This window comes from Myotis myotis, unplaced genomic scaffold (assembly GCF_014108235.1).
Source record: "Myotis myotis isolate mMyoMyo1 unplaced genomic scaffold, mMyoMyo1.p scaffold_m19_p_12, whole genome shotgun sequence".
In the NCBI taxonomy this organism is placed as follows: domain Eukaryota; kingdom Metazoa; phylum Chordata; class Mammalia; order Chiroptera; family Vespertilionidae; genus Myotis; species Myotis myotis.
Window position 1 is genome coordinate 28,890,111 of NW_023416316.1, and position 24,717 is coordinate 28,914,827.

At 50.3% G+C, this 24,717-nt stretch overlaps 2 protein-coding genes and 1 long non-coding RNA gene across 6 annotated transcripts in view; 1 reads left to right on the forward strand and 2 right to left on the reverse strand.

The window, feature by feature from the left end:
* The window catches only part of UBE2R2 (ubiquitin conjugating enzyme E2 R2), an 86,590-nt gene extending 83,934 nt beyond the window's left edge, over positions 1-2,656 (reverse strand). The window contains exon 1 of one of the 2 annotated variants that reach the window (XM_036330576.1): positions 1,986-2,656. In XM_036330576.1, coding sequence (XP_036186469.1) covers positions 1,986-2,162 — 177 coding nt within the window. In that variant the 5' untranslated portion in view covers positions 2,163-2,656. The remainder of the gene's footprint in view (positions 1-1,985) is intronic. The other variant, XM_036330575.1, reaches the window with a different exon arrangement.
* A 2,818-nt stretch (positions 2,657-5,474) lies between these two features.
* LOC118666776 lies at positions 5,475-10,645 on the reverse strand. Its single transcript, XR_004971074.1, has 3 exons — positions 10,597-10,645; positions 7,314-7,374; positions 5,475-5,524 (listed from the first exon to the last, which is right to left on the reverse strand). It is a non-coding gene; the product is annotated as an uncharacterized LOC118666776 (long non-coding RNA).
* A 188-nt stretch (positions 10,646-10,833) lies between these two features.
* On the forward strand, positions 10,834-22,972 carry NOL6 (nucleolar protein 6). Of its 3 annotated transcripts, none has more exons than XM_036330582.1 (27): positions 10,834-11,105; positions 11,376-11,485; positions 12,210-12,416; positions 12,501-12,617; positions 14,113-14,292; positions 14,668-14,836; positions 15,077-15,211; positions 15,296-15,459; positions 15,546-15,666; positions 15,867-15,925; positions 16,008-16,109; positions 16,299-16,414; positions 16,584-16,761; positions 16,914-17,036; positions 17,447-17,595; positions 17,727-17,802; positions 18,036-18,176; positions 18,320-18,437; positions 18,519-18,673; positions 18,763-18,926; positions 19,340-19,492; positions 19,710-19,807; positions 20,518-20,642; positions 20,762-20,851; positions 21,229-21,423; positions 21,511-21,612; positions 21,783-22,972. In XM_036330582.1, the coding sequence occupies exons 3-27, from the start codon at positions 12,210-12,212 to the stop codon at positions 21,930-21,932; spliced, it is 3,387 nt and encodes a 1,128-aa protein (XP_036186475.1). In that variant the 5' UTR covers positions 10,834-11,105; positions 11,376-11,485; the 3' UTR covers positions 21,933-22,972. The 3 variants fall into 3 exon arrangements, with proteins under 3 accessions (XP_036186475.1, XP_036186472.1, XP_036186474.1); XM_036330579.1 differs by having other exon boundaries at positions 11,438-11,485; XM_036330581.1 differs by lacking the exon at positions 11,376-11,485.
* The last annotated feature ends 1,745 nt before the right edge of the window (positions 22,973-24,717 follow it).

The following is a 24,717-nucleotide window of genomic DNA, read 5'->3' on the forward strand; positions in this document are numbered from 1 at the left end:
GTGAGATTATTCTAACTAGTGCACATTTACCTTGACTATCAATGATATTTTTTGGGAAACAATCCTTTTTTGGAAATAAACTTTACTCCACTAAATTTGGCCAGTAAAATTTGCTAAATAATGCTCTGCTAGAAGTTATATAAATTCCATTTTGTGCAACTAATTTTTGCAGTATCTGTAAATGAAATGTATACTTGACAAGAGAATATTCCTTAATTAAAAATTTGTATGTTTATTTAGTGATTTTCAATGTTTGCATCTGAAAAAGTATAGTGTGGTGACCACAAAAGGCAAACAGTTGGTACTGCTTTTACAGTTTTCTAAAAATGTGCTTTTATTGGGTATTCAGTAACTATCACAGGCATGAATATTAAACATTCCCCTATCGATTACCCACATTTTTCTACAAAGTTGACCCAATTTCAAGCCTGAATCTGAGTCTTCCACCTTTATAAGGGTAAAAAACAAAAGTAATTGGGTAGTCCTAAAAATACACATAATTACATGATTAAGATACTCATTTAAAACTTTTGCCAAGATCGCACCTCCCTTCAAAACAAACGATTGACTCACTGCTTTATTTTACTTAATTTTGGAAATAAAAAAAAACTAAACACGCCGAAACCGGTTTGGCTCAGTGGATAGAGCGTCGGCCTGCGGACTGAAAGGTCCCAGGTTCGATTCCGGTCAGGGGCATGTGCGGGGCACATCCCCAGTAGGAGATGTGCAGGAGGCAGCTGATCGATGTTTCTCTCTCATTGATGTTTCTGACTATCTCTCTCCCTTCCTCTCTGTAAAAAAATCAATAAAATATATATTTAAAAAAAAAACAACACTAAACAGATTCCTAACACACTCATTTCCCTCGATCTCTGTACCCACCCTTATAAACGTTCAACCTTCAATTTGTGATTCGTCCCTTCAAAAATATTAAGAAATTCAACAAAATAGAAAAACCACCACCTCAGTATTTCCAAGTTATCTACCACGGAATTAAAAACAACAACAACAAAACAGCAGATTCAAGAACGTCCTAAAGTCCTAGGAAACAATGTGCATGGGTCACTATCTGCTCCACGAAACCGGCTCACCTGCGATGACACCTGCAATGCGTGAGACCACCCCTTTGCTAGTGAGTTAGCCACCTGAGCGAAAGGTTCCAATTTCGTCTCCCTAAAGTGGGAAACGCTCAGTCTCCCCACATTAAGGTCCACCCTCCGCGAGTATGTCTGCACGTAGGAACAAAACAACAACAACAACAAGCCTGTGAAGTTGGGGGCAGGGTGAGGACAAAGGGCATTTGGAAACACCACAGAAGTAAAGAGAGAATGAGGACAAAGGGGGGCTAAACCCAAGTTCCTTCAAGTGGATGAAGGCGAGAGAGAAAAAGAGCAGCGACCCTTGTTTACCACCCCATTCTCCACTGCCGCCCACTGGAATGCAAAGTTGGAACCGCACTCGGCCGAAGCCCATCCAACCCTCCAAATGTCAGGTCACCGGGCTGCCCCGGGCATGACAGGCTGCTCCCCCTCCCCCTCCCGCACCCCCCAAAAAGAAAGGTCCAATCCACTAAGTGCAGGTCACTCTGCCCTCTGGGGCAGTTCCAGCCGGCGCGAGGATGGTTCTGATGGGAGGACGAGAGGGGACACAGACAAACCACCTTTCTCCCAACCCCCCCTCAGCTGAAGACACAAACCAAAACAAAGACAGCCCCCCTCCTCCCCGGGTCGCCACTGCCCCAGCCCGAGAGGCTCCCCCAATTCCCGGTGCAGTCGGGCCTCCCGCCCCCACCCCCAGGACAAAGAAAAGGCACTGGGTGAGCCAGGCCTTCCTGCCTCCACCGGTGGGGGGAGGGGGCTGCCGAGGTGAGGAGCCCCCCGCCTCCCCACCCCCGCACTCTCCCTCTGGGCCCCGAAAGCGGCCGAAAGCGGCGGGGAGCGGAGGGCTCCGCGGGGGACGCCGAGTCTGGGCAGGGCGGGGAGTACCTTGAAGTAGCCGCCTTCGTAGAGGGTGTTGGGGGGTCCGAAGATGGCAACCTCCCAGTTGTAGAGGTCGGACTCGTCCACCAGGGTGATCCGGAAGCCCTCCACCGGCTCCTCCTGCAGGGACTTCAGCTCCAGCATCAGGGCCTTCTGCGAGCTGGTCATCTGCTGCTGGGCCATCGCGGCGGCGGCGGCGGCGCCGGGCCGGGGCCCCAGTCCTCACGCACCGGCCGAGCCGGACCAGGCCCCTCCCCTCGGCTCGCCCTCGGGCCGGGCCGCACCGGGCCCCGGTCTTCACACACCCGGCGGGCCGGACCAGGCCCCAGACGGCCCGTGGGCCGGCCCGGGTGCTCCTCACACACGACGCGGGCCGGGCCGGGCCGGGCCGGGCCCTTCTCCTCACACGGGGGCCAGGTGCGGAGAGAGGGTGAAGGAGTTAGGGGAATTCACTCCCGGTCCCGGTCCTCCCCCCCCCGGAGGGGGCCTCAACTTAGGGGGGGAGAGGAGAAAAGGTGGAAGCGGAGAAAGGCGGCGGAGGGCCGGCGATGGTGAGGAGAGGGGGCCAGGCCGGCCCGGGAGCGCCGCGCTCGCTCGCTCGCTCGCCCTCTCGTTCTTCTCTGGGGCCGCCGCGGCCGCCGGGGCCGGAGGGCGCGCGGGGCCGAAGGGCGGGGGGAGCGCGGCGCGCGGGGGTCTCGCGGCGGCGGCGGCGGCGTGGGGGGAGGGGCGGCGGCGGCGGCGGCGGCGGAGGAGGAGGAGGAGAGAGCGCCTCGCGCCACGGGAGCGACGGAGCCGAGAGGGAGGAGGGAGGGGGAGAGGGAGGAGGGGCGCGCGCCGGGAGGGGGAGGCTCTCAGCGAGTGGCGACCAGACGCGCGTGCGCGTGCGCGCGCCCCTCCCTCCTCCACCCTCCGGGTCGCGGTCCTCCTCCCCCTCCTCCTCCTCCTCCCACTTCCCCGCCTCCTCTCGGCCGCCCGGCGCGGTGGCGGCGCTTTGTGACGCCCGCGCCGGTCCCCCGCCCGTAAAGAGCAGGCGGTTGTGGGGCCGAGGGTGGCCTCCGGCGATGCGCTGTGCTCCAAAACGATGGCTGTGCGGCTCAACACCCTGGTTCCCAAGGCGCGCCGAGGAAGGAACCCCGGTCCCGGAGCCCCGGCACCCTCCCCCTGTGTGTATCCACAGGCCTCCCGAGCCCTCCTGGCAGGAGACCCGGTTCTCTGCAGGCCCCGCCCCGACATCTCTCCTGCAGGTTCATCCCTCACCCCAGTGTGTACTTGGGGGGCAGTGTGCCACCCAATTGTGGGGGTGAGTGGGGCCAGTTTCTGTTGAGAAGTGGGGAAGGCGGATGCGCTAGCCTCTACTTCCCTAAACGACAAAGAGGAAGCTGTGGGCGGGCAATAGAGGACTAATGACATTGCACCTGGGCTCCTAGCTCTTCTCTGGAGAGGATTAATGAAGTGGACGGAACTCGGGTCCCTACGCCTTCCTGATTTGGGGCCAGTGCTCTGGGTGTGCCTCAGTTTACCCATTTGTAACATGAAGTACTGTGGGTGAACTTGGACACCCGACAGATCCTTTCAGCTGGAGGGTCCCACCTGGAATTGAGAGACTTTTAAAGTAATCATGACCAAAGTGAGATCTAGAGAGTCTTCAATCCCCGTGATTTTTTAAAAAATCTTTATTGCTGCCGAAACCGGTTTGGTTCAGTGAATAGAGCGTCGGCTTGCGGACTGAAAGGTCCCAGGTTCGATTCCGGTCAAGGGCATGTACCTGGGCTGCGGGCACATCCCCAGTAGGAGATGTGCAGGAGGCAGCTGATCGATGTTTCTAACTCTCTATCTCTCTCCCTTCCTCTCTGTAAAATATCAATAAAATATATTTTAAAAAAAATCTTTATTGCTGAAAGTCATTCCCCATGATTTAGATAGAATACTCTTTTCTCTTAAGAAGGCATGTACTTTGATAACATTTCCTGAAAAGCCAGGATACTGTGAGAGTGCCAAACACTTAGAATTTGGGGATCAGAAAGATCCTTGGTTCCAACACTGGCTCCACCATTTACATTATATTACCTCTTTCTTTTTCATCAGCTTCTGTAAAAGAGGCTTAATGATACCTAACATAAGAATTGTAAAGATTAGATGAGATCATTTATAGTCAAGGTTTAGTGCAATGACTGGTGCATGGTAAGTGATCCATAAACAGGAACTTTAAAGAAAGAAAAAACAATGTAAAGGCATAGCTGTATTCTGGATACAACCCCCTCCATTATTTAATAACCTTCTTTTTACAACAGTTTTAGATTATAGAAAAGTTGAGATAGTACTGAGAGTTCCCATATTTTTCCATGGGCACCCAATTTCCCCTATAATTAACAGCTTACATTAGTGTAATACATGTATTACAATTGATGAATCTATTGATATTATTATTAACTAAAGTCTTTTCTCATATTTCCTTAGTTTTTATCTAATGTCCTTTTTCTGTTTCAAGATCTCATCCTGTACACCCCACATTATATATAGTTATCATGTTTTGTTACATTCCTCTTGACTGTGATAGTTTCTAAGACTTTACTTGTTTCTGTATGACCTTGACAGTTTTGATGCATACTAGTTAAGTATGTCATAGAATGTCCCTCAGTTAGGATATGTGATGTTTTTCTCATGATTAAAGATGGGTTATGTGGCTTTGGAGTAGGGGGGAAGTGGGGATCACAGAGGTAAAATGATAGTATTTTCATCACCTCATGTCAAGGGCACATAATATAATATCAACATGATTTATCAGTGTCGATATTGTGCTCTTTATTTTAGTTTTAATATATTTTGATTTTTTTTTTTTTACAGGGAGGAAGGGAGAGGGATAGAGAGAAACATTGATCAGAGAGAAACATTGATCAGCTACCTCCTGCACGCCCCCTACTGGGGATGTGCCTGCAACCAAGGTACATGCCCTTGACTGGAATCGAACCTGGGACCCTTTAGTCCGAAGGCCAACGCTCTATCTACTGAGCCAAACTGGTTAGGGCAGCCGTGGGCAAACTACGGCCCGCGGGCCGGATCCGGCCCTTTTGAAATGAATAAAACTAAAAAAAAAAAAAAAAGACCGTACCCTTTTATTTAATGATGTTTACTTTGAATTTATATTAGTTCACACAAACACTCCATCCATGCTTTTGTTCTGGCCCTCCGGTCCAGTTTAAGAACCCATTGTGGCCCTCCAGTCAAAAAGTTTGCCCACCCCTGGGTTAGGGCGATATTGTACTCTTTAGAAGAAAGTCACTGTGCACAATCCACACTAAAGGAGCCTCTTTATTTTTTTATTTTTTCTCCAAGATGAGGTCTCAGTATTTTAAAGAATCATTCCTTAGCTCCTAACTCTACTCTGTTGGTCTGGAAGCCAAACTCCACTGGAATTGGAGCTCACTTCAGAGGAGGGGAAGTGTTTGAGGCAATGCAGCCACTCCTCCCAAATTGATGGTGCATGACTGGTTGGTTCTAGCTTCCTCTCCTCCACCACTCAATTCAGGGACAAGAAGATTGCTGACCTGGAAATGTGGAGATGATGTTGACACCTTTAATAACAAGACTATGAGTAGACACATAGGCAGAAAGTTCATCTTCAAAGCATTGCACCCACATAAATTCATCATAGCCCCACCCTGACCCAGAAGATGGTAGATCCTTAGTAATTCGCTGGAAAAACACAGCTGGCATCCGGACCAGAAGCTACTCAGATTAACTCACAAACTCATGCTAAATATCGTAGTAGCCATGGCTGTAAGCTGGATGACTAATAAACATACACCTGTCTGAGAGGCCCACAGTCCAGTGTGTTAATGAGTTGTATACTTAAGGTTCTCCATTCGCAGGTCAGGAACTAAAATTCCACCGAACTTGCCTCATGTCTTTAATCCTAGCTGGTAAGACATTGTTTATGAGTAGGTTGAAACTGTGTTATTCATCCCTGGATCCTCAGCAACCAGCACACTATCTGACACAAAGCAGACCCTAGGTAATTGTTCTCATGGGCTCAGAACCAAGGGTAGGAAGACAATCATTAATTGACTACAACAACAAATCACAAATTGAACCCCAGCCTCAACTTCCATGTCTAGAAGGATCTCTCAGACACATAGTAGGTGCTCAAGATTATAAACTCTATAAGGATGACAGGTCTTGCTCATAACCATATACAATCTCCTACAATGTTTGGCAAATAATAGGTACTCAAAAAGATTTGTCAAAAGAATGAATGGCTGCCCCGGCTGGTGTGGCTCAATGGTTAAGCCTTGCCCTATGAACCAGGAGGTCACTGTTTGATTCCCAATCAGGGCACATGCCCCGGGGGTTGCAGGCTCGATCCCCAGTAGGGCGTGTGCAGGAGGCAGCCAATCAATGATTCTCTCTCATCCTTGATGTTTCTATCCCTCTCCCTCTCTGAAATCAATAAAAATATATTTTAAAAATATATATACTAGGTGTACCGGTTAATAATGCGGATTTTTTTCACTAGATGGGAGTTACACATATGTTGATATATATGCAATTTGATATGTATGCTATTTCGTTGTATTGACAGCAAGCTTCTAAACTTCCCCGCTAATGCTCTTTTTTTGGCACGAAATTCAACATTTTTAAGTGTAAAAATATCTATGATGTTAACACCTTCAGAAAATTTGACATGAAGTTTTGAAGCTTGCTGTCAGTACAACAAAATAGCATACATATCAAATCGCATATATATCAACATATGTGTAACTCCATCTATTGAAAAAAATCCACATTATTAACTGGTACACCTAATACAGCCCTAGCCGGTTTGGCTCAGTGGATAAAGTGTCAGTCTGCAGACTGAAGGGTCCCAGGTTCGATTCCAGCCAAGGGCACATGCCCGGGTTGTGGGCTCAATCCCCAGCAGGGGGCAGCCGATCAACGATTCCCTCATCATGTTTCTGTCTCTCCCTCTCCTTTCCTCTCTGAGATCAATAAAGATATATTTTTTAAAATAAATAAATAAATAAATATTAAAAATGAATGAATGAATGGCAGTCCTGACCAGTGTGGCTCAGTTGATTGGAGGGTTCTCCCGTGCACCAAAGTATCCCAGGTTCAAAGGTTTGATTCCTGGTATGTGCCCTTGGCGGCAACCAATTGATGTTTCTCTCTCACATCGATGTTTCTCTTTCCCTCCCTCTCTATATAAAATGAATTTTTTTAAAAAGAATGAATGGCAGAAACAGCTTACTAGTGCTTTCTCATATTGTTTCATGACAAGTAGAGATTGATTTGACTTATTTGATGCCCTCTAGTGGTGGAAAAAAACAGGATATTTACCCTCAGTCTCTGTGGCATCACCTGGTACAACCAGGGCTCTACTGAAGAATCAATTACCTCTCTTGCACAAAGAAAAGACATGGAAATCAATCTTGGTAAGATAAATAAAAGGGAGGAGTACTTGCTTTAGAAAAGTTAATTCTGACCTTAGGGGGCCAAGATTGTTTTCGTTCTGCATATCTTAACGCATGTAAGTCTTGGGTAGTGCTCTTAAGGAACAATTTTCCTTTAATAATAATAGCTAACATTTGCTGTGCATCAGTATGTGACAGGCAGACAGTATTCTACTTAATTCTCACTAAAAAAAAATCCATGACATGGTCATTACTAGAATATCTATCTAACTGTTTAATAAGGCTTAGAGAGGTTAGGAAAGTCACCCAATGGCCCTGGCAGGTGTGGCTCAGTTGGTTGCAGAAGCATCTTGTGTACCAAAAAGTGGTTGGTTTGATTCCCCATCAGGGCATAAGCCTGAGTTGCCCAGTGCATGTGAGAAGCAACCAATTGCTGTCTCTCCCTCCCTCCCTCTCTCTAAGATCAATAATAAAAATATATATATATTTTAAAGTCACCCAATGAATAAATGGCAGAACCTGGAGTTGAACCTTGGCCATCCCACTTTAGTGTGACTGTTTCTAACCACTATGCCATAATGTTCCTAATCTAACATGCCCACAGCAACTGTGCATATTATTACTCCAACGCTATATTGCAATTATTTGTTTACGTCTTTCTCCCAACCTCCGAGTTACTCTTAGGAAAGAGCCATTCATTCACTCAACAAATATGTATTGAATGTATGCTCTGTGACAGGTCCTGTGCTAAATTCCAAGGATACAGTAGTGAATGAGACAGAAATTATTACACCCTGCCCTCACGGAGCTTACATTTTAGTGCAGTGGTCGGCAAACTCGTTAGTCAGCAGAGCCAAATATCAACAGTACGACGATTGAAATTTCTTTTGAGAGCCAAATTTTTTAAACTAAAACTATATAGGTAGGTACATTGTTATTAACTTAATTAGGGTACTCCTAAGGCTTAGGAAGAGCCACACTCAAGGGGCCAAAGAGCCACATGTGGCTCATGAGCTGCAGTTTGCTGACCACGGTTCTAGCGGATGTAAGACAAAACAGGTAATAAGTAAACAATATCATTGCAAATTTTGGTTAACACTAATAAAGGTGATTAAGAAAATCAAGACTAAAAATGTTGAGGTGAATGCAACTTTATTTTTTAAATCCTCATGCAAAAAGATGTTTTATTGATTTTAGAGAGAGAGGAGGGAGGGAGAAGCATTGATGTGAGAGAGAAACATTGATTGGAGTCTCACATACATGCCCTGACCGGGGATCAAACCAAAATCCTAGGTATGTGTCCCAACTGGGAATATAACATGAAACCTTTTGTTGTATGGGATGATGCTCCAATCAACCGAGCCACCCAACCAGGGCAGGGGTTGATGCAATTTTAAATGGAGGCAGGGCAGGGACAGAAGAAATCTCTATGACATTACATTTAAATGAGTAGAGGAACCAACCTGCAAAATGTGAGGGCAAGAGTAGCATTCTAGTTTCTGGCTTGTGATCGTCATGTCTTATTCATCTTTTACACTGAGCACAGGATTTGCCATTTCTTAAATGTCATCCAATGTGGAATGAGTGATCAACTAATTTCTTATCTCTTTGGTCTTCCTCAGACTTGAGCAGTGCTGCTTCATCCTCTCAATTCAAAACTGAAATCATGCTTCAAGACTTAGCACAAACCCATCTCCTCCAGGAAACCTTCCTTGACAATCAAAGCATTCTTCAGCCATAAAGAAGGACGTCTTGCCATATGTGACAACATGGATGAACATTAAGGGCATTAGGCAAGTGAAGTAAGTCAGAGAAAAAAAATATAAATACTGTATGATCTCACTTATGTGTGGAATCTCAAAACACCAAGCTCATGAAAGCACAGGGTAGACTGGTGATTGCCAGGGGCTGTGGAATGGGGGAAATGAGATGCTGTTAGTTAAAAGGTACAAATTTCCAGTTATAAGAGGAATGAATTCTGGGGCTCTGATGTACAGCATGATGACAGTAGTTAACAATACTGTATTGTATGCTCGAAAGTTTCTAAGGGGGTAAATCTTAAATGTTCTCACCACCACTACCACCACCATCACAACAAACGGTTGTTATGTTAAATGTCTTAACTAACCTTACTGTGGTAATCGTTTTGCAATACGTAACAAATCATCACATTATACAGCTTAAACTTAAGCAATGCTATCTATCAATGATAGCTCAATAACGCTGGGGGGAAAACAACCAAAACCTTCTGAGCAAAGAAGACAGCAACTTCCAAGGTCCAGGACAAGAGGGCAAGATAGAGTCGGGAAACTCCAAGTAGTTCAATATGGCTGGGCACAAATTTGATGGAGACAATGGTAAGAGACAAAACTAAAAGATGGACATTCATTCATTCACTTGACATTTATTGAGCATTTACAGTGTTGCTAGACCCTGGGCATATAGACCTGGTCCTTGTTTTCATGGACTCAAAGTCAAGAGCAAAGAGGTAGATAATTGATAAACAATCAAACATTGTTTTTAGCCGGCCCAGTGTGGTTCAGTGGTTGATCGTAGGTCTAGGAACCAGAAGGTCACGGTTCAAGGTTCAATTCCCAGTCAGGACACATGGTGGCGGTGCAAGCTCGATCCCCAAACCCCAGTATGGGGCATGCAGGAGGCAGCCGATCAATGATTCTCTCTCATCATTGGTGTTTCTCGCTCTCTCCCTTCCTCTCTGAAATCAATAAAAATATATTTAAAATAAACAAATGAAACTTGTCTTATATTCTTAAAAAATGTTGTTATAATAGGCCAAAAAGGGGTGAGATCAGAAAATGTTCTGGATTGAGAGAAAAGAAATATAACTAAATTAATGCATGATCTTGCACCAGGAAATAAACTGGTAGTATACAAAAGATGTTGAGATAATTGGCAGAATTTGAGCATGAACTTTCTATCACAGTATTGAATCAAGGTTAAACTTTATCATTGGACTATGATTACATGGGCGTTCATTCTATACCTATTGCAACGTTTCAGTACATTTGGAAAATGTAATAAACTGGAGAAAAGTTATTACAATAAACTAGGGACAAAATGATGTAACTCAGACTAAACTTGGTAGTAAAAACAGAGAACGAATAAATCCAAGATATATTTTGGAGGCAGAACTGACAAGACCGGTTAATTACTAAGATGTGGTAGATGAAGAAAAGGGAAAGAATCACCGATGTAAATAAAACACTCCTGAGAGGGCGCCCATTAGCTCCGCCCTTGTCCTTTTGACCCAAGCGGAGGAAGTGAGAAAAGGGAGGCGGCCGCCGACTACCGGCAAGCTTCCTGCCTGGTGTCGCAAAGAGACCGTAAAGCAAATCCGTTTGGCCCCTCCCCCACAGTGGGCGGTCCTGAAGAGTGACAGGAACCAATGGCGAGCAAGCCTTCGGGGCACTGGTCCAATGGCTCTGGAGCTGGGCGGAGTCCTGCGACACGAGGCTCGTCGGCGTTCTCTGGGGCTCCCCTGGCGAAGTCTCTTGGGGTGCCCCAGCAGGTCCTTTGGAGTGTACAGGAGGTCTGCTGAGGGGGTTCCGCTTCCGCGGAGGGGCTCCGGCAGTTCTGTCGCAGTGGGAAGAAGTTGTACCGCCGGCTTTGAACCCGACCAGCGGGAGCCGGACGGCCCGGAGGGATGGGGCCAGCGCCTGCGGGAGCACAGCCTCGCGGAGATGCCGGCGACTCCGAGGTGGGTGAGCTATCTGGGAGGAAGGGGTGCTCCACGTGGTGGAGGTGGCAAAGCCTGACTGCTTGCCAGCCAGGAGCACGAGTGCGGGCCCCTCTGGAGCAGCTCCCTTCGCCCGATGCTTCCAGCCGGGCACATGGTGGCGCGCCTGGAGCGCTTTTACGCGGGAGGCTCTCCCGCGTGTGAATCTGTGAATGGGGGGCGCGGTCCAGGGCTCCCTCCAGGGAAGAAGGTTTGGGATCCCGCTGACCAAGATCTGAACTCTGCTCACAGTGTAGGCATACCAACTGTGGAACCTCGAGCTCACGGGACTTCAAGGGCTCGTTTTCTTCCAGGATTATTGTGAGGATGGGGTGACTTACGGAGTATATTCGCCAGAGCCTGTAAGTTCTAGCTCTTTCCATCATTAATTAGGCACTAATGTATACAGTGCTAATCAGGGTTAGTCAGGGCTTGCTAGGGGAGATGGAACCTGGCAGGATTTGAATAGAGGAAGCGTGGGGATGGCATTTGCAAAGTCCCAGGACTGATCCAGCAGAATTAGAAGCACCCTGATGCATGATACCTGGAAATACAAGGAACTCGGGCTTTGCTTAGGGTAGGACCCAGTCAGCTACTACCCCTACCAGTGCTCCTTGCTTGTGTGTCAGGTAGACAGGGAACCCTCAACACAAGGCGTTCTCAATCTAGAGCTCAATAATGTTCTTCTAAGGCAGTGGTTCTCAACCTTGGCGGCACATTAGAATCACGTGGGAATCTTTTTAAAATCCTGATTTCTGGGCCTCATCTTCCGGAAATTCTGTTTCTTTGTTACTAATGTTATGCGCTCCCCCCCCCCCCCCCCCAGAAACAGAATTTCTGGAGGATGAGGCCCAGAAATCAGGATTTTAAAAAGATTCCCACGTGATTCTAAAGTGCAGCCAAGGCTGAGAACCACTGTTCTAAGGAATGATTACCCTGAGTGTTCCACAATCTGACTCCCATTCAAAAGAGGGAGCAGATGCAAGTAAAGCTTTTACCCACATCCTATCAGGTGGTGCTTCAGGCAGTGAATGAACGTTAAACATCTGTGACCTCACACTGGTTTCTCCCTCTCACTGGGCACAGATGATGGAGCCAACTCTGGAAGGCACAGTCAAGGAGGGGAAGAAGGAATTTTCAAAGAAGCATCCAGTGGCTGGGTCTCCAGTGGAGGGTCTCCTGCAGCCAGTGAAGCTTAGCCGGGCAGAACTGTACAAGGAACCTACCAGTGAGGAGCTGAATCGCCTTCGGGAAACTGAGAGCCTGTTCCACTCCAGCTTGCTTCGTTTACAGGTACTGTGCGAGGCTGGGGCTTAGCTCAGAGGGGCAGACCTGAGTTCCTGAGGATAAAGGACTCTCCCTCGCCCCATCCTACAGGTAGAGGAGCTACTGAAGGAAGTGAGGCTGTCAGAGAAGAAGAAGGAGCGGATTGATGCTTTCCTACGGGATGTCAACCAGCGGATCATGAGGGTGCCCTCAACCCCTGAGACAGAGGCAAGACTGGTGGTATAGGGCAGTGGAAAGCCCAGAGGAGATCCTTAGTGGGAGCATCTGAAACAGGGGCCTTGCTATTCTCTGGAGAGGTTAGGGTGCTCGGAAGTTTATTCTTGTTGCCAGGAAGCGACACTGGGAGTGTGATTAGTCACATGTTCATTCATTTAGCAGATGTTTATGTGCCTTGCAGTAGTTGTGTTCTTAGGCTGCCTCTGAACAAAGCAGCCTGTTTTAGTGTTGGGGTTATGGACAATAGATAATAAGCATGACAAGTAAACTACATGTTATATTAGAAGGTAGTAAGCACTATGAAAAAAAAGAAAAAGTAGGTCGAAGTAAGGGGATTATGGGAATATCAGAGGATGGGAGTGGTTTATGATTTTTTTCAATTAAAAAAAAATTTTTTTGAAGAGAGGAAGGGAGAGGGAGACAGAAACATTGTTGAGTGAGAAACATCAATCAGCTGCCTCCTCACAGCCCCCACCAGGGATTGAGCCCACAATCTGGGCATGTGCCCTGACCGGGAATCGAACCTCAACCTCCTGGTTCATAGTGATGCTCAACCATTGAGCTGCACTGGCTGGGCACCATTTAGATATTTATAACATCATTTTCAGGCCATACAAAATTATCAACTTAAAAATTAGCCTGCTATATTTGGTCAAACATTTATTTAAAAAAAAAATTTTTATCAGAGGGAAAGAGAGAGATTGAAACATCAATGATGAGAGAGAATCATTGATCCACTGCCTCCTGCACACTCCCCACTGGGTATGTGCCCGCAACCAAGGTACATGCCCTTGACTGGAATCGAACCTGGGACCCTTGAGTCCGCAGGCAGACGCTCTATCCACTGAGCCAAACTGGTCAGGGCAATAAATACATATTTTAAAAATACATAAATAAAATTATTTAAAAAGTAGAACAGAGTGGGACATAGGTGAAGTCAGGGAAAGTGGTTAGGAACCTCTTATGCAGTGATCACTGAAAAATGATGGTTTAGAGATGTGGTCATGTCTGGATGTCTTTTGAAAGCGAAGTGGGAATTCTTAACAGATGAGTATGGTGATATAAAGGTTTTTGGCCTGAGCACCTAGTATGGAATTGCCATAATGGGGAAGATGTGTTTACAAGAATATCAGGCCAAAACCAGTTTGGCTCAGTGGATAGAGCGTCGGCCTGCGGACTGAGAGGTCCCGGGTTCGATTCCGGTCAGGGGCATGTGCCTGGGTTGCGGGCACATCCCCAGTGGGAGATGTGCAGGAGGCAGCTGATCGATGATTCTCTCTCATCGATGTTTCTAACTCTCTATCTCTCTCCCTTCCTCTCTGTAAAAAATCAATAAAAAATATATTTAAAAAAAAAAAAAAAAGAATATCAGGAGTTTGGTTTCAAACATGTTGACATTTTGTATTTGAGAGATGTACTAGACATCCAGGGGACGTGTTCAGAAAGGCAGTCAAATCAATATGTATCACTGTCTCTGTCCCCATAGCTGACTGACCAGGCATGGCTCCCAGCTGGAGTTCGAGTGCCTCTCCACCAGGTGCCCTATACTGTGAAGGGCTGTTTCCGCTTCCTGCCCCCAGCCCAGGTCACTGTTGTGGGCAGCTACCTTTTGGGCACCTGCATCCGGCCGGACATCAACGTGGATGTAGCACTGACCATGCCCAAGGTGAGGTCCAGAGTTCAGGGATGGAATGGCCTGCTACTGTACTACTTACAAATCCCAGAGTCCCTCCCTTTTTCCCACCTGTTGCTTGCCAGTGGATTGAAATCTGAATTCTGAATCAAAAGAATAGATCACTGCAGTTATCTTTAGAAGGCTACTCAGATGAGCCCTTAGGCCATTTGCTGTCCTTTTACACCTTTGCAAACTGAGTCTGGTGTTGCTGGCCCTGCCTCGAGCATTCTGGCCAGTAGAGAATTCCTGGAGTTGCTAAGCTATAACTCACTATAACTCTCACCTTGGCTTCATCTGGACCCCCAAACTCTTGAACAGTAAGTACTTAAAGTACATGGCCATCTCTCTTTTCTTGATCCCCTTCAGGAGATCCTACAGGATAAGGATGGGCTGAACCAGCGCTACTTCCGCAAGCGTGCTCTCTACCTGGCCCACTTGGCTCACCACCTGGCCCAAGACCCCCTCTTTGGCAGTGTTCGCTTCTCCTACACCAATGGCTGCCACCTGAAACCCTTGCTGCTGCTGCGGCCTCATGGTGGGGGCCGGGGTGGGGGGCGGCACACACTGGGCCTAGGGCACAGGATGGGGTGATAAATCCAGTGGGGGAAGCACAGGGCCCTTAGGCCCAAAGTGAGAGGCTTGGGCCTCAAGTTTGAAGAGGAAGGTATAGAGATCTCAAATTCTGAGGTGGGCGTGCATGGGGCCCTCAGGTAGGTACAGGGGTCCCTCTGGCTCCAGGGGCTGTAGGGTCTCAGCACCCTCTGTCCCCTCCCAGGGAAGGATGAGCACCTGGTCACTGTACGTCTCCATCCGTGCCCTCCACCTGACTTCTTCCGCCCGTGCCGCCTGCTGCCCTCCAAGAACAATGTGCGCTCTGCCTGGTACCGCGGGCAGAGTCCTCCAGGCGATGGTGAGCAGGCACTGGTGTCAAGGTGGAGCTGGAGGGAAGGGTGTTGTGAGAACTTTTCTCATGGCTTTTCCTTTTGTACCACAGGTAGTCCAGAGCCTCCCACCCCCCACTATAACACATGGGTCCTGCAGGACACAGCCCTCCAGTCCCATGTGCAGTTGCTGTCAACTGTGTTGGGCTCAGCCTTGGGGCTGAAGGATGGTGTGGCCCTTCTGAAGGTCTGGCTGCGGCAGCGAGACCTGGATAAAGTGAGTTGGGAATGGCTCAGTTTCCCTGCCTTGCTGAGTGGTGGGCTGGCTCTGAGCATGGGCCTCTCTCTCCGTCGTCTTTTCAGGGCCTGGGAGGATTTAGTGGGTTCCTTGTCTCCATGCTGGTTGCCTTCCTCGTGTCCATACGCAAGATCCACACTACCATGAGCGGCTACCAGGTCCTGAGAAGTGTCCTGCAGTTTCTGGGTGAGGCACCTAGGCTTGGAAAGACCAAGAATTCCACTCATCTTGGGGATCCTCTCATCTTGTCAGGGACAGTTTGGTCCCTTGCCATCAGATAGATGAACAAACTGAGTCCCAGAGTCAGTGGCAGCCACCTGGCCGGAGGGAGGGGCCCCCAGGGAGAGGAATATTTTCTGACACCCACCTTCTCTGGTTCACTTCAGCCACCACAGATTTGACCGTCAATGGGATCAGTTTATGTTTCAGCTCAGATTCTTCCTTGGTGAGTGGGGCAGGGCTGAGTCTGGGCAAGAAGACCAGAAGGTGAGCCCTGACTCTAACAGACTTCTCTCTACCCCTCCAAGCCGGCCCTGGCTGACTTCCACCAGTCCTTCCCTGTTGTCTTCCTGGACTCCTCAGGCCGCCTCAACCTTTGTGCCGATGTCACTGCCTCCACTTATCACCAGGTACCCATGGTTCCCCACTCCAAGGCTCCCCAGATGTCCCAGCCCAGCCTCTGTCTTCTCTGCCAGCACCAGGACTCAGAAACTCCTCTCCAGAGAGCTTAGGGCAGGCATGTCTCTTGGCCTGAGCCCTCAGGTGATGAGGGGAGAGTACAGTGGTGGCAGTCTCACAACTCAGTCTCTGTGTCCCAGGTGCAGCATGAGGCACGGCTGTCTATGGTGTTGCTGGACAGCAAAGCTGACGATGGATTCCAGCTGCTGTTAATGACTCCCAAACCCATGATCCGAGCTTTTGACCACATCCTGCAGTAAGTTTAGGAGTGACGGGGTATGTCAGTGGGTCCTGTTAACCTGGGGCTACAGTGATGGGGCAGAGGTCCTTAGCAAGTGCTCAGATTTTCCTGGTTTTGGGGGATAGAAGTGATAGAGGCCAGCAGTATCTGATTCTTCCTCTGTCCCTTTGTGCCCCATCTCCAGTCTCTGTCCACTGAGTCGTCTGCAGGCAGCATGTCACCGGCTGAAGCTATGGCCAGAGCTGCAGGACCACGGTGGGGACTATGTCTCAGCTGCTTTGGGTCCACTAACCACCCTCCTGGAGCAGGGCCTGGGGTCCCGGCTGCACCTGCTGGCCCACTCTCGGCCCCCAGTCTCAGAGGTATGGATGGGTCAGAGCTTGTGGGTCAAAGGGGGGTTGGATTTAGGGCCCCAGGAGATATAAAAGATACACCATCCATCTAATTAACAAGTGGGTTTCCAAACCAAAATGGAGGGCTCTTGGGTTAAGCTCAGCCTTTCTGCATTCCACAGTGGGACATCAGCCAGGATCCGCCGAAGCACAGAGATTCTGGGGCCCTGACTCTGGGATTGCTCCTTCGGCCTGAGGGGTTGACCAGCGTCCTTGAGCTGGGTCCAGAGGCTGACCAGCCCGAGGTAAGGAGCCCTGAGGCCTGAGGAGTGATTTGGCCCTGCCTTGGGAGCCTCAGCATGCACATTGGGAGGAGTGGGATGGATTGTTCTCATGCCACCTGGATGAGGCCCATCAGGGAGATTTCTTTTTTAAAAAATATATTTTTTATTGATTTCAGAGAGGAAAGGAGAGAGAGAGAGAGCGAGCAACATCAGTGATACGAGAGAATCATTGATCGTCTGCCTCCTGCACATCCCCCCACTGGGGATCGAGCCTGCAACCCAGGCATGTGCCCTGGACTGGAATTGAACCTGGGACCCTTCAGTCCGCAGGCCGACGCTCTATCCACTGAGCCAAAGCAGCCAGGGCTTCCAGGGAGATTTCTGACAGAGCCCTTCTTTGTTGATCTCTCCAATTACTCCTTTACTATCAGGCTGCTGACTTCCGCCAGTTCTGGGGATCTCGCTCGGAGCTTCGTCGTTTCCAGGATGGAGCCATTCGGGAAGCTGTGGTCTGGGAGGCAGGCTCTATGTCCCAGAAGCGCCTTATTCCCCACCAGGTGGTCACCCACCTCTTGGCACTGTGAGTGTTGGCATCTGAATGCCAGGAGGCAACTGTGGGCTGGGGAGCCCAGGCTTTTGGGGTGAGCAGTTCACATCCAGCAGCGAACTCCTAGCCCCCAATGTGTACATGTGTCTGTGCCCCTCTTCCAGCCATGCTGACATCCCAGAAACCTGTGTCCACTATATGGGGGGCCTCCTGGATGCACTGATCCAAGGCTTGAAAGAGGTAAGGGCCCTGCTGGTTCAGGATTGCAGTCAAGCTAAGGACTGTAGAGAAGCCTGTGTGGTTGGATTGGTTGGGATTAGAGAGCCCTTACCACCTTAGCCAAGCTGCACGTCCTGGAATGTCCAGCAGAGGGGGTGCTGGCTCTGCGGCAGCCGGCGTGATGGCAGGTTCCCTCGTGGTGGTGGGGTTGGTTCTGCAGAGTCCTGGCCTCCTGACTGTTTTCTCCCTCAAAGACCTCCAGCACAGGTGAGGAGGCCCTGGCAGCTGCAGTGCGTTGCTATGATGAACTCAGCCGCCTGCTGTGGGGGCTGGACGGTCTCCCATTGACTGTGTCTGCTGTGCAAGGAGCTCACCCAGTGCTGCGCTACACTGAGGTGAGGCGCGAAGGCAGGGAGCCCTTTCTCTTTGGTGATCCCCAACTCTATTTCACCCATCCGATTTTCTCCCTTCCAACCCTGACTCCAGGCACTCCCCTTCCCAATTCCAGGCCCCTTCTTCAGCTTTCCTTATCCCATAGGTGTTCCCACCAACTCCAGTCTGGCCAGCCTACTCCTTCCATAAGCACTTTCCAGAGCGGGCCTCGCTGCTGCCCCGGCCCGACAAGCCCTGTCCAGCTTATGTGGAGCCCATGACTGGTGAGGGGGCTCTTGGGAGGGGATGAGAGGGACTGTTCCCACTCCACGCTGCAGACTGAGGCCTCTCGCTCTTCTCCCCAGTGGTGTGCCACCTGGAGGGCAGTGGTCAGTGGCCACAGGATGCTGAGGCCATACGGCGGGTTCGGGCTGCTTTCCAGCTGCGCCTGGCAGAGCTGCTGACGCAACAGCATGGGCTGCAGTGCCGGGCCACGGCTACGCACACTGATGTCCTGAAGGTTAGGCTGGTGCAGGGCGGGGGACCCCTGCTGAGGGGTGGGTGCCCCAGGCAGACAGGCACCTCCCGTCCCGTTCCCTCTTCCAACAGGATGGGTTTGTGTTCCGGATTCGTGTGGCCTACCAGCGGGAGCCGCAGATCCTGAAGGAGATGCGGAGCCCCGAGGGGATGATCTCGTTGAGGGATACGCCTGCCTCCCTCCGCCTGGAGAAGGACACAAAACAGTTGCCCCTGCTCACAAGTGCCTTGCATGGGTATGGCCCTCTGCACAGGCTCTTCTGTCTGTAGACCCATTTCTGCCCCCTTCTGTCCTCCTGGCCTGCCCGCCTCTCTGGGAGGCCAAATGGCATAATATTTAGGGATGTGCGTTCTGGTGTCAGGCAAATTCTAGAATCCTGGTTTTGCCATTTCGCTGGCTAAAAAAAAAAATCCCTTTGGGCAGGATTTCCCCCTGGACCTTATTCTTCTCATCTATAAAATGGGAGTAGTGCTAGGACCAGCCTCTGGGTCATTAGTTAGGAAGGCATGAGCTCTTACGTGTAACCCATTAGCACAGAGCTAGTGTTGGGTAAAGTTGGAATAAATAGTGGCACTAGGGCTGAAACAAGGTTCTTGGGCCCTGAGTGCTTGAGTCTCATTGCCCTTCCCTCTCCCCTTCCTCCCCCAGACTCCAGCAGCAGCACCCAGCCTTCTCGGGTGTGGCTCGGCTGGCCAAGCGGTGGGTGCGTGCCCAGCTTCTGGGGGAGGGCTTCACCGATGAGAGCCTGGACCTGGTGGCTGCCGCTCTCTTCCTGCACCCTGAGCCCTTCACCCTTCCCAGGTGACTCCCGCCTTTTCTCTAGCCAGGAAGTTCCCCTTGGGGCCGGCTTTCATCCCTAGTACTGTACCTTCAGTCCAAATGGGAGAGGGTGGCTGAGGCAAGTGACAGAGGGGTTCTGAGACATACCCTCAATCCATGCCAAGAGGTGTACCCCCTAGATTGCAAGAAGCTTGGGGATGTGGGGCTGGCCCCCACTTTGCTCACTCCTTCCCCTCAGCTCCCCCCAGGTGGGCTTCCTTCGGTTCCTTTTCCTGGTATCAACCTTTGATTGGAAGAACAACCCCCTTATTGTCAACCTCAACAATGAACTCACTGGTAAGTGGTAGGGCTTTGTGGATTGCAGAGTGTGGCAGGCAGGGGTTTTCCTGGTCAGTCTGTTGGGTTTTCTCTGTGCCTCCCCTGTCCCAGATTGCTGTCAGATTAGAATAGATGCCCACTGCCCTGGCTGGGTAGCTCAATTGGTTAGAGCATCGTCCCAATATACCAAGGTTGCAGATTCTATCCCTAATCAGGACATATACAAGAATCAGCCAATAAATGCATAAATAAGTGGAACAGTAATCTTTTTCCCTCCCTCCCTGTCTCTCCTTCCTTACCCCTCCCTCCCTTCCTCTCTCTGTAAAAAAAAAAAAAAAAAGGTGCCCAGACCTCTTGGGGGTGGGGTGGGAGTGATGATTTCTGGTTGTAACATGAGGAGCTCCTGGTCCTAGGAGAGAGGAAGGTGTCAGCTTTCTAATTCCCCAGGTGTGTGGGAGCTTGGGGTTGGAGGGGGCCAGCGCAAGGCCTCAGCTTGTACAGGCCCAGAAACCAGATGGGTGCCAGGCAGTGGAAAATTCTGCTCTGGGCCAAGGCTGGTAGTTAACGCCCTGCCTGCGTGAGGCAAATTCCGTGTCCCTTTCACCGCTTTTGCCACCTGGAGGGGCATTGGAAATCCTTGTGATGGGTAGCTGCTGGGTGTACCTGGGGCAGTAGCGGGTATCTGGGGGAGAGGGCCAAGCTGAGCCAGGATTCCCTCTTGTCCACAGTGGAGGAGCAGGTGGAGATCCGCAGTGGCTTCCTGGCAACTCGGAAACAACTCCCCGTCATGGTCATCATTACCCCTCAGGATCGCAAAAACTCCATATGGACACAGGATGGGCCCTCGCCCCAGGTTCACTCCCATCTCTGCCCCCAAATGTGTGGCTTCCTCCCAAGGAAAAAGCAGGCCTAGCCTGAGCTAAGAGAGACCTGTGGTCAGGTCAGACTTACTTGATACATGTGTACCCCCAGATCCTGCAGCAGCTTGTGGTCCTGGCAGCTGAGGCCTTACCGATCCTAGAGAAGCAGCTAATGGATCCCCGGGGGCCTGGAGATGTCAGGGTAAGCCCCTGACCAGGACTGACTCCGGGGCTCTGAGGATTCCACCTTTGAACCTGGAAGTCCGGCGCTCTAGGAGCCCTCAGAGGATGCCCAGTCCCCTGTTTATTGAGATTGAAGCTGCCCAGGGTGACGGGCAGTGGAGGGGCCTAGAGGAGAAGCGGGGCCCCAGCTCCATCCAAGCCTCATGCTTCCAGCGTATGCTCCTTGTGCCAACCCAAGCTCGCACCAGCTGGCTCTGTTTCTGCCTTCACATGAGCACTCAGGCCCATAATGGGTGGTCACGTCAAGGGGAGAAGTCAAGGTGGACATGTAGAAAGGTTTGTGGTCAGCTCCCAACTCTTCAGTGGGCACTGTTGACCCTCCCTGTCCTTTCTCAGACAGTGTTCCGGCCGCCCTTGGACATGTATGATGTGCTGATCCGCCTGTCTCCCCGCCACATCCCCCGGCACCGCCAGGCTGTGGACTCACCAGCTGCCTCCTTCTGCCGGGGCCTGCTCAGGGAGCCAGGGCCCTCGTCCCTGATGCCTGTGCTGGGCTACGATCCTCCTCAGCTCTATCTGGCACAGCTCAGGGTAGGTCCTAAGGGCCGACGGACCCTGGGGAGGGGACCTGGAGGTGACTTTGTCCTGTAATCTTGTCTCTGTCCTGCCCTTTCTTAGGAGGCCTATGGGGACCTGGCCCTTTTCTTCTACGACCAGCATGGTGGCGAGGTGATCGGAGTCCTCTGGAAGCCCACCAGCTTCCAGCCCCAGTCTTTCAAGGTGTGCTGGCTGGGGACAGCCATCTGCTCCTGAGTGTGTGCGTATGGTTCCCTGTGGGCGTGCGTGTCTGTTGTGGCCTGCTCCCTGAGTGACCTGTGTCAGGTGTGACGTATATGTGTCGGTGTCTCTGGGCCTGCCTTTGTGACACTTCATTTCTCTGATTCCCACAGGCCTCCAACACAAAGGGGCGCATGGTGGTGTCCCAAGGTGGGGAGATGGTGATGGTGCCCAATGTAGAAGCAATCCTGGAGGACTTTGCCATCCTGGGTGAGGGCCTGGTACGGGCTGTGGAGGCCCGAAGTGAGAGGTGGACTGTATGAGCTCCAGTCTCAGGAACAACCTGTGGATGGACAGCAGGATTTTAGACCTCTGGAGCAAGGTGTCAGTGGTGGGACCTCCACCCTCGTCGCATATGGACTCTCCTTGGAGAGCCTGATGACTTGAACACACTGACTCGTTCCCAACAAAAGTCCTGCCCCAATTCTCTGACTGATGCACCAGCATTGGGGCAGGGGCCATGATGTCCTATGGAGTCCCCTGGACCTGACTGAACTCCCAGAAGTTGAGTGTAAACGGAGGAGTTCCATCTATCTGTCAGCCCTGGCCTGGGACTTTTTTCCTTCCTAGGCTGCTTCCAGAAGCCTGGAAAGGAGGACATGTGCCCCGGGCTGGGACTCTGTCCCCTTCCCGTTGCCAGAATACGTGCCCAGACTTCTGCATGTCCTTCGGTGCATTATCAGCCTTTACATGGGCCCAGAGCAGATGTGGCACTTCCTGCGGACCAGAGCACCAGCACTGAGCAGTGGAGTGGGGCTGGTAGGGGCATCATGCCTTCCTGTGTTGTTTCTGCTGCTGTCCAGCGTGGGACCATGGAAAAGCACAGAGGACAGGAAGAAGCTATGTGGGTAAGAGGATGAGGGGGCTGGTGACCCCCCAGTCCAGGAGAGATGCAGACGCACAGAGTGCTGCCCTGGCCTCTCAGTGTCCGACACCCTCCACCTCTGCTTCTGCCCTTTCGTGTCACAGACCACCCGCAGTGTGCCGCGTGGGGGTGCCTCGATGAGCTAGACCAAGCCCTGCTCCAGGAGCCCCGTGCTCTGGGGAAGGGATGCTGCTTCCTTCCAGCCTGACCCATACCTCCGCACAGCAGCCCCTCCCTTCTCCATCTCCCCTAATCTTGCTGTTTTTCTAGACTCAGAAAAGTGCCTCCTCCTTAAACCCTCCCTCACCCCCAGCCGAGAGGCTCTTTGCCTCTGAAGTAATTGGAGCAGTTCCTGTGCTTTGCTGTCGCTGACAGCACCACAAACTCTCCTGTTGTCTTAAATTCTGGTTTAAGATTAAATCATTTAATTTTCTCATGTTCGTGGCTTGTCTGCCTTTTTCATGGGGCTTTAACCTTGTCTCCTATATATAAGCTCTTTGGGGGCAGGGAATATGTTTAAAGATAGGTTTCGTGGCACCCAGGACCGTGTGCTGTACTCGAGTAGGGGCACAGGTGTGTGCAGGGGGGGCACCTTGCCCAGACAGATGGAGGGCCGGGAAACCACCAGGAGACTTCCAGGAAAAGAGAATCAGTTTGTGATCTCTGCTAGAATGTGTGGGGTGGTGGTGGTGAAAGACAGCCTGAGAGAGAATGACAACAAGTCCATGTTTATTGAGCCTAATAATTGCTGAGCCCTATTTGTTATTTTGCACATCTCATTTATGGGAATTTGCTCATACACTCATACCAGCCCTATGAAGGACGTACTTTCAATTACCCTAATTTTCTGAAAGACGGAACAGGTTCAGTGGTAGGCAGGAGCCTGTTTGTGGAGGGACTTCGATGCCTGTCTATGGGGCTTCATCCTTAAGATGATAAGCCACATATGGGAAATCTGGTCTCCTAGTCTTTGTGAACCCATGTCAGCCCCTACCTGTCACTGTCATGGGGCCTATGGTTGAGATTAGCATAGCGAATACATTGATTGGCTTTAAATATATATAGTTGAGATTAGCATAGCAAATACATTGATTGGCTTTAATATATATATATATATATATATATTGATATCAGAGACGAAAGGAGAGGGAGCTAGAGAGAGAAACATCAACAATGAGAGAATCATTGATCGGCTGCCTCCTGCACGCCCCCTACTGGGGATCGAGACTGCAACTGGGCCATGTGCCCTTGACTGGAATTGAACCCAGGACCCTTCAGTCCACAGACTGATGGTCTACCCACTGAGCCAAACTGACTAAGGCATTGATTGGCTTTGTAAACTAGGGTCTACATCCCTCCCGGTGCTGTTCATTCATGAACTCTAGACATCAGCAGCCAGGGTTTATTTTCTGTGAAAGTCGGCTTCAGGCCTGTAGCTTCTGACCCGCTCCACAAACCCAGTTTTGGATTATCCTGGTGGAAGCAGGGGTCAGTGCCCCAGGCAAGACTGTGTAGCAGGTGGCTTCAAGAGGTGCACGTGCCAATCCCACTTTGGAAATAAGCCCCGGCCCTGCTACCTCCCCAAGTGATCCTGGGCAAGTCACTTCCTCTTGCCGGGCTTAGCCTCTTCACCTTTAAAATAGGTATGATAGCCAGACCAGCGTGGCTCTGGTTGAGTGTCGTGTTGAACTATGAACCAGGTCACAGTTCGATTCCCAGTCAGGGCACATGCCTGAGTTGTGGGGTCAGTCCTCAGTGGGAAGCATGCAGGCAGCTGATCAATGATTCTCATCATTGATGTTTCTAGCTCCCTCTCCCCCACCCCCCGAAATCAATAAAAATATTTTTAAAAAATTAAAATAGGCATAATAATGGCTTTGTCAGGTACCCCCTGTGGCTAGGGAAGTGGACCAAGAACTCATAAACCCACGGAGCTGCACCATCCTTTTTTTTTATTATTTATTTTTTTTTAAATTAAGTCTTTATTGTTCAGATTATTACAGTTGTTCCTCTTTTCCCCCCCATAGCTCCCCTCCACCCAGTTCCCACCCCTCCCTCCTCCCTCACTCCCCCACTGACCTCATCCATAAGTGCACGATTTCTGTCCAGTCTATTCCCGCATCCCCCACACCCCTTTCCCCCCAAGAATAGTCAGTCCACTCCCTTTCTATGCCCCTGATTCT

Excerpts from the sequence above, each read along its gene's own strand:
- NOL6 (XM_036330579.1), top strand. The coding sequence starts at position 11,052 with ATGGGGCCAGCGCCTGCGGGAGCACAGCCTCGCGGAGATGCCGGCGAC. Across the intron at positions 11,106-11,437 it reads GAGATGCCGGCGACTCCGAG|GATTATTGTGAGGATGGGGT; the intron begins GTGGGTGAGCTA and ends GTTTTCTTCCAG. Across the intron at positions 15,212-15,295 it reads GCAGAGTCCTCCAGGCGATG|GTAGTCCAGAGCCTCCCACC; the intron begins GTGAGCAGGCAC and ends TTTGTACCACAG.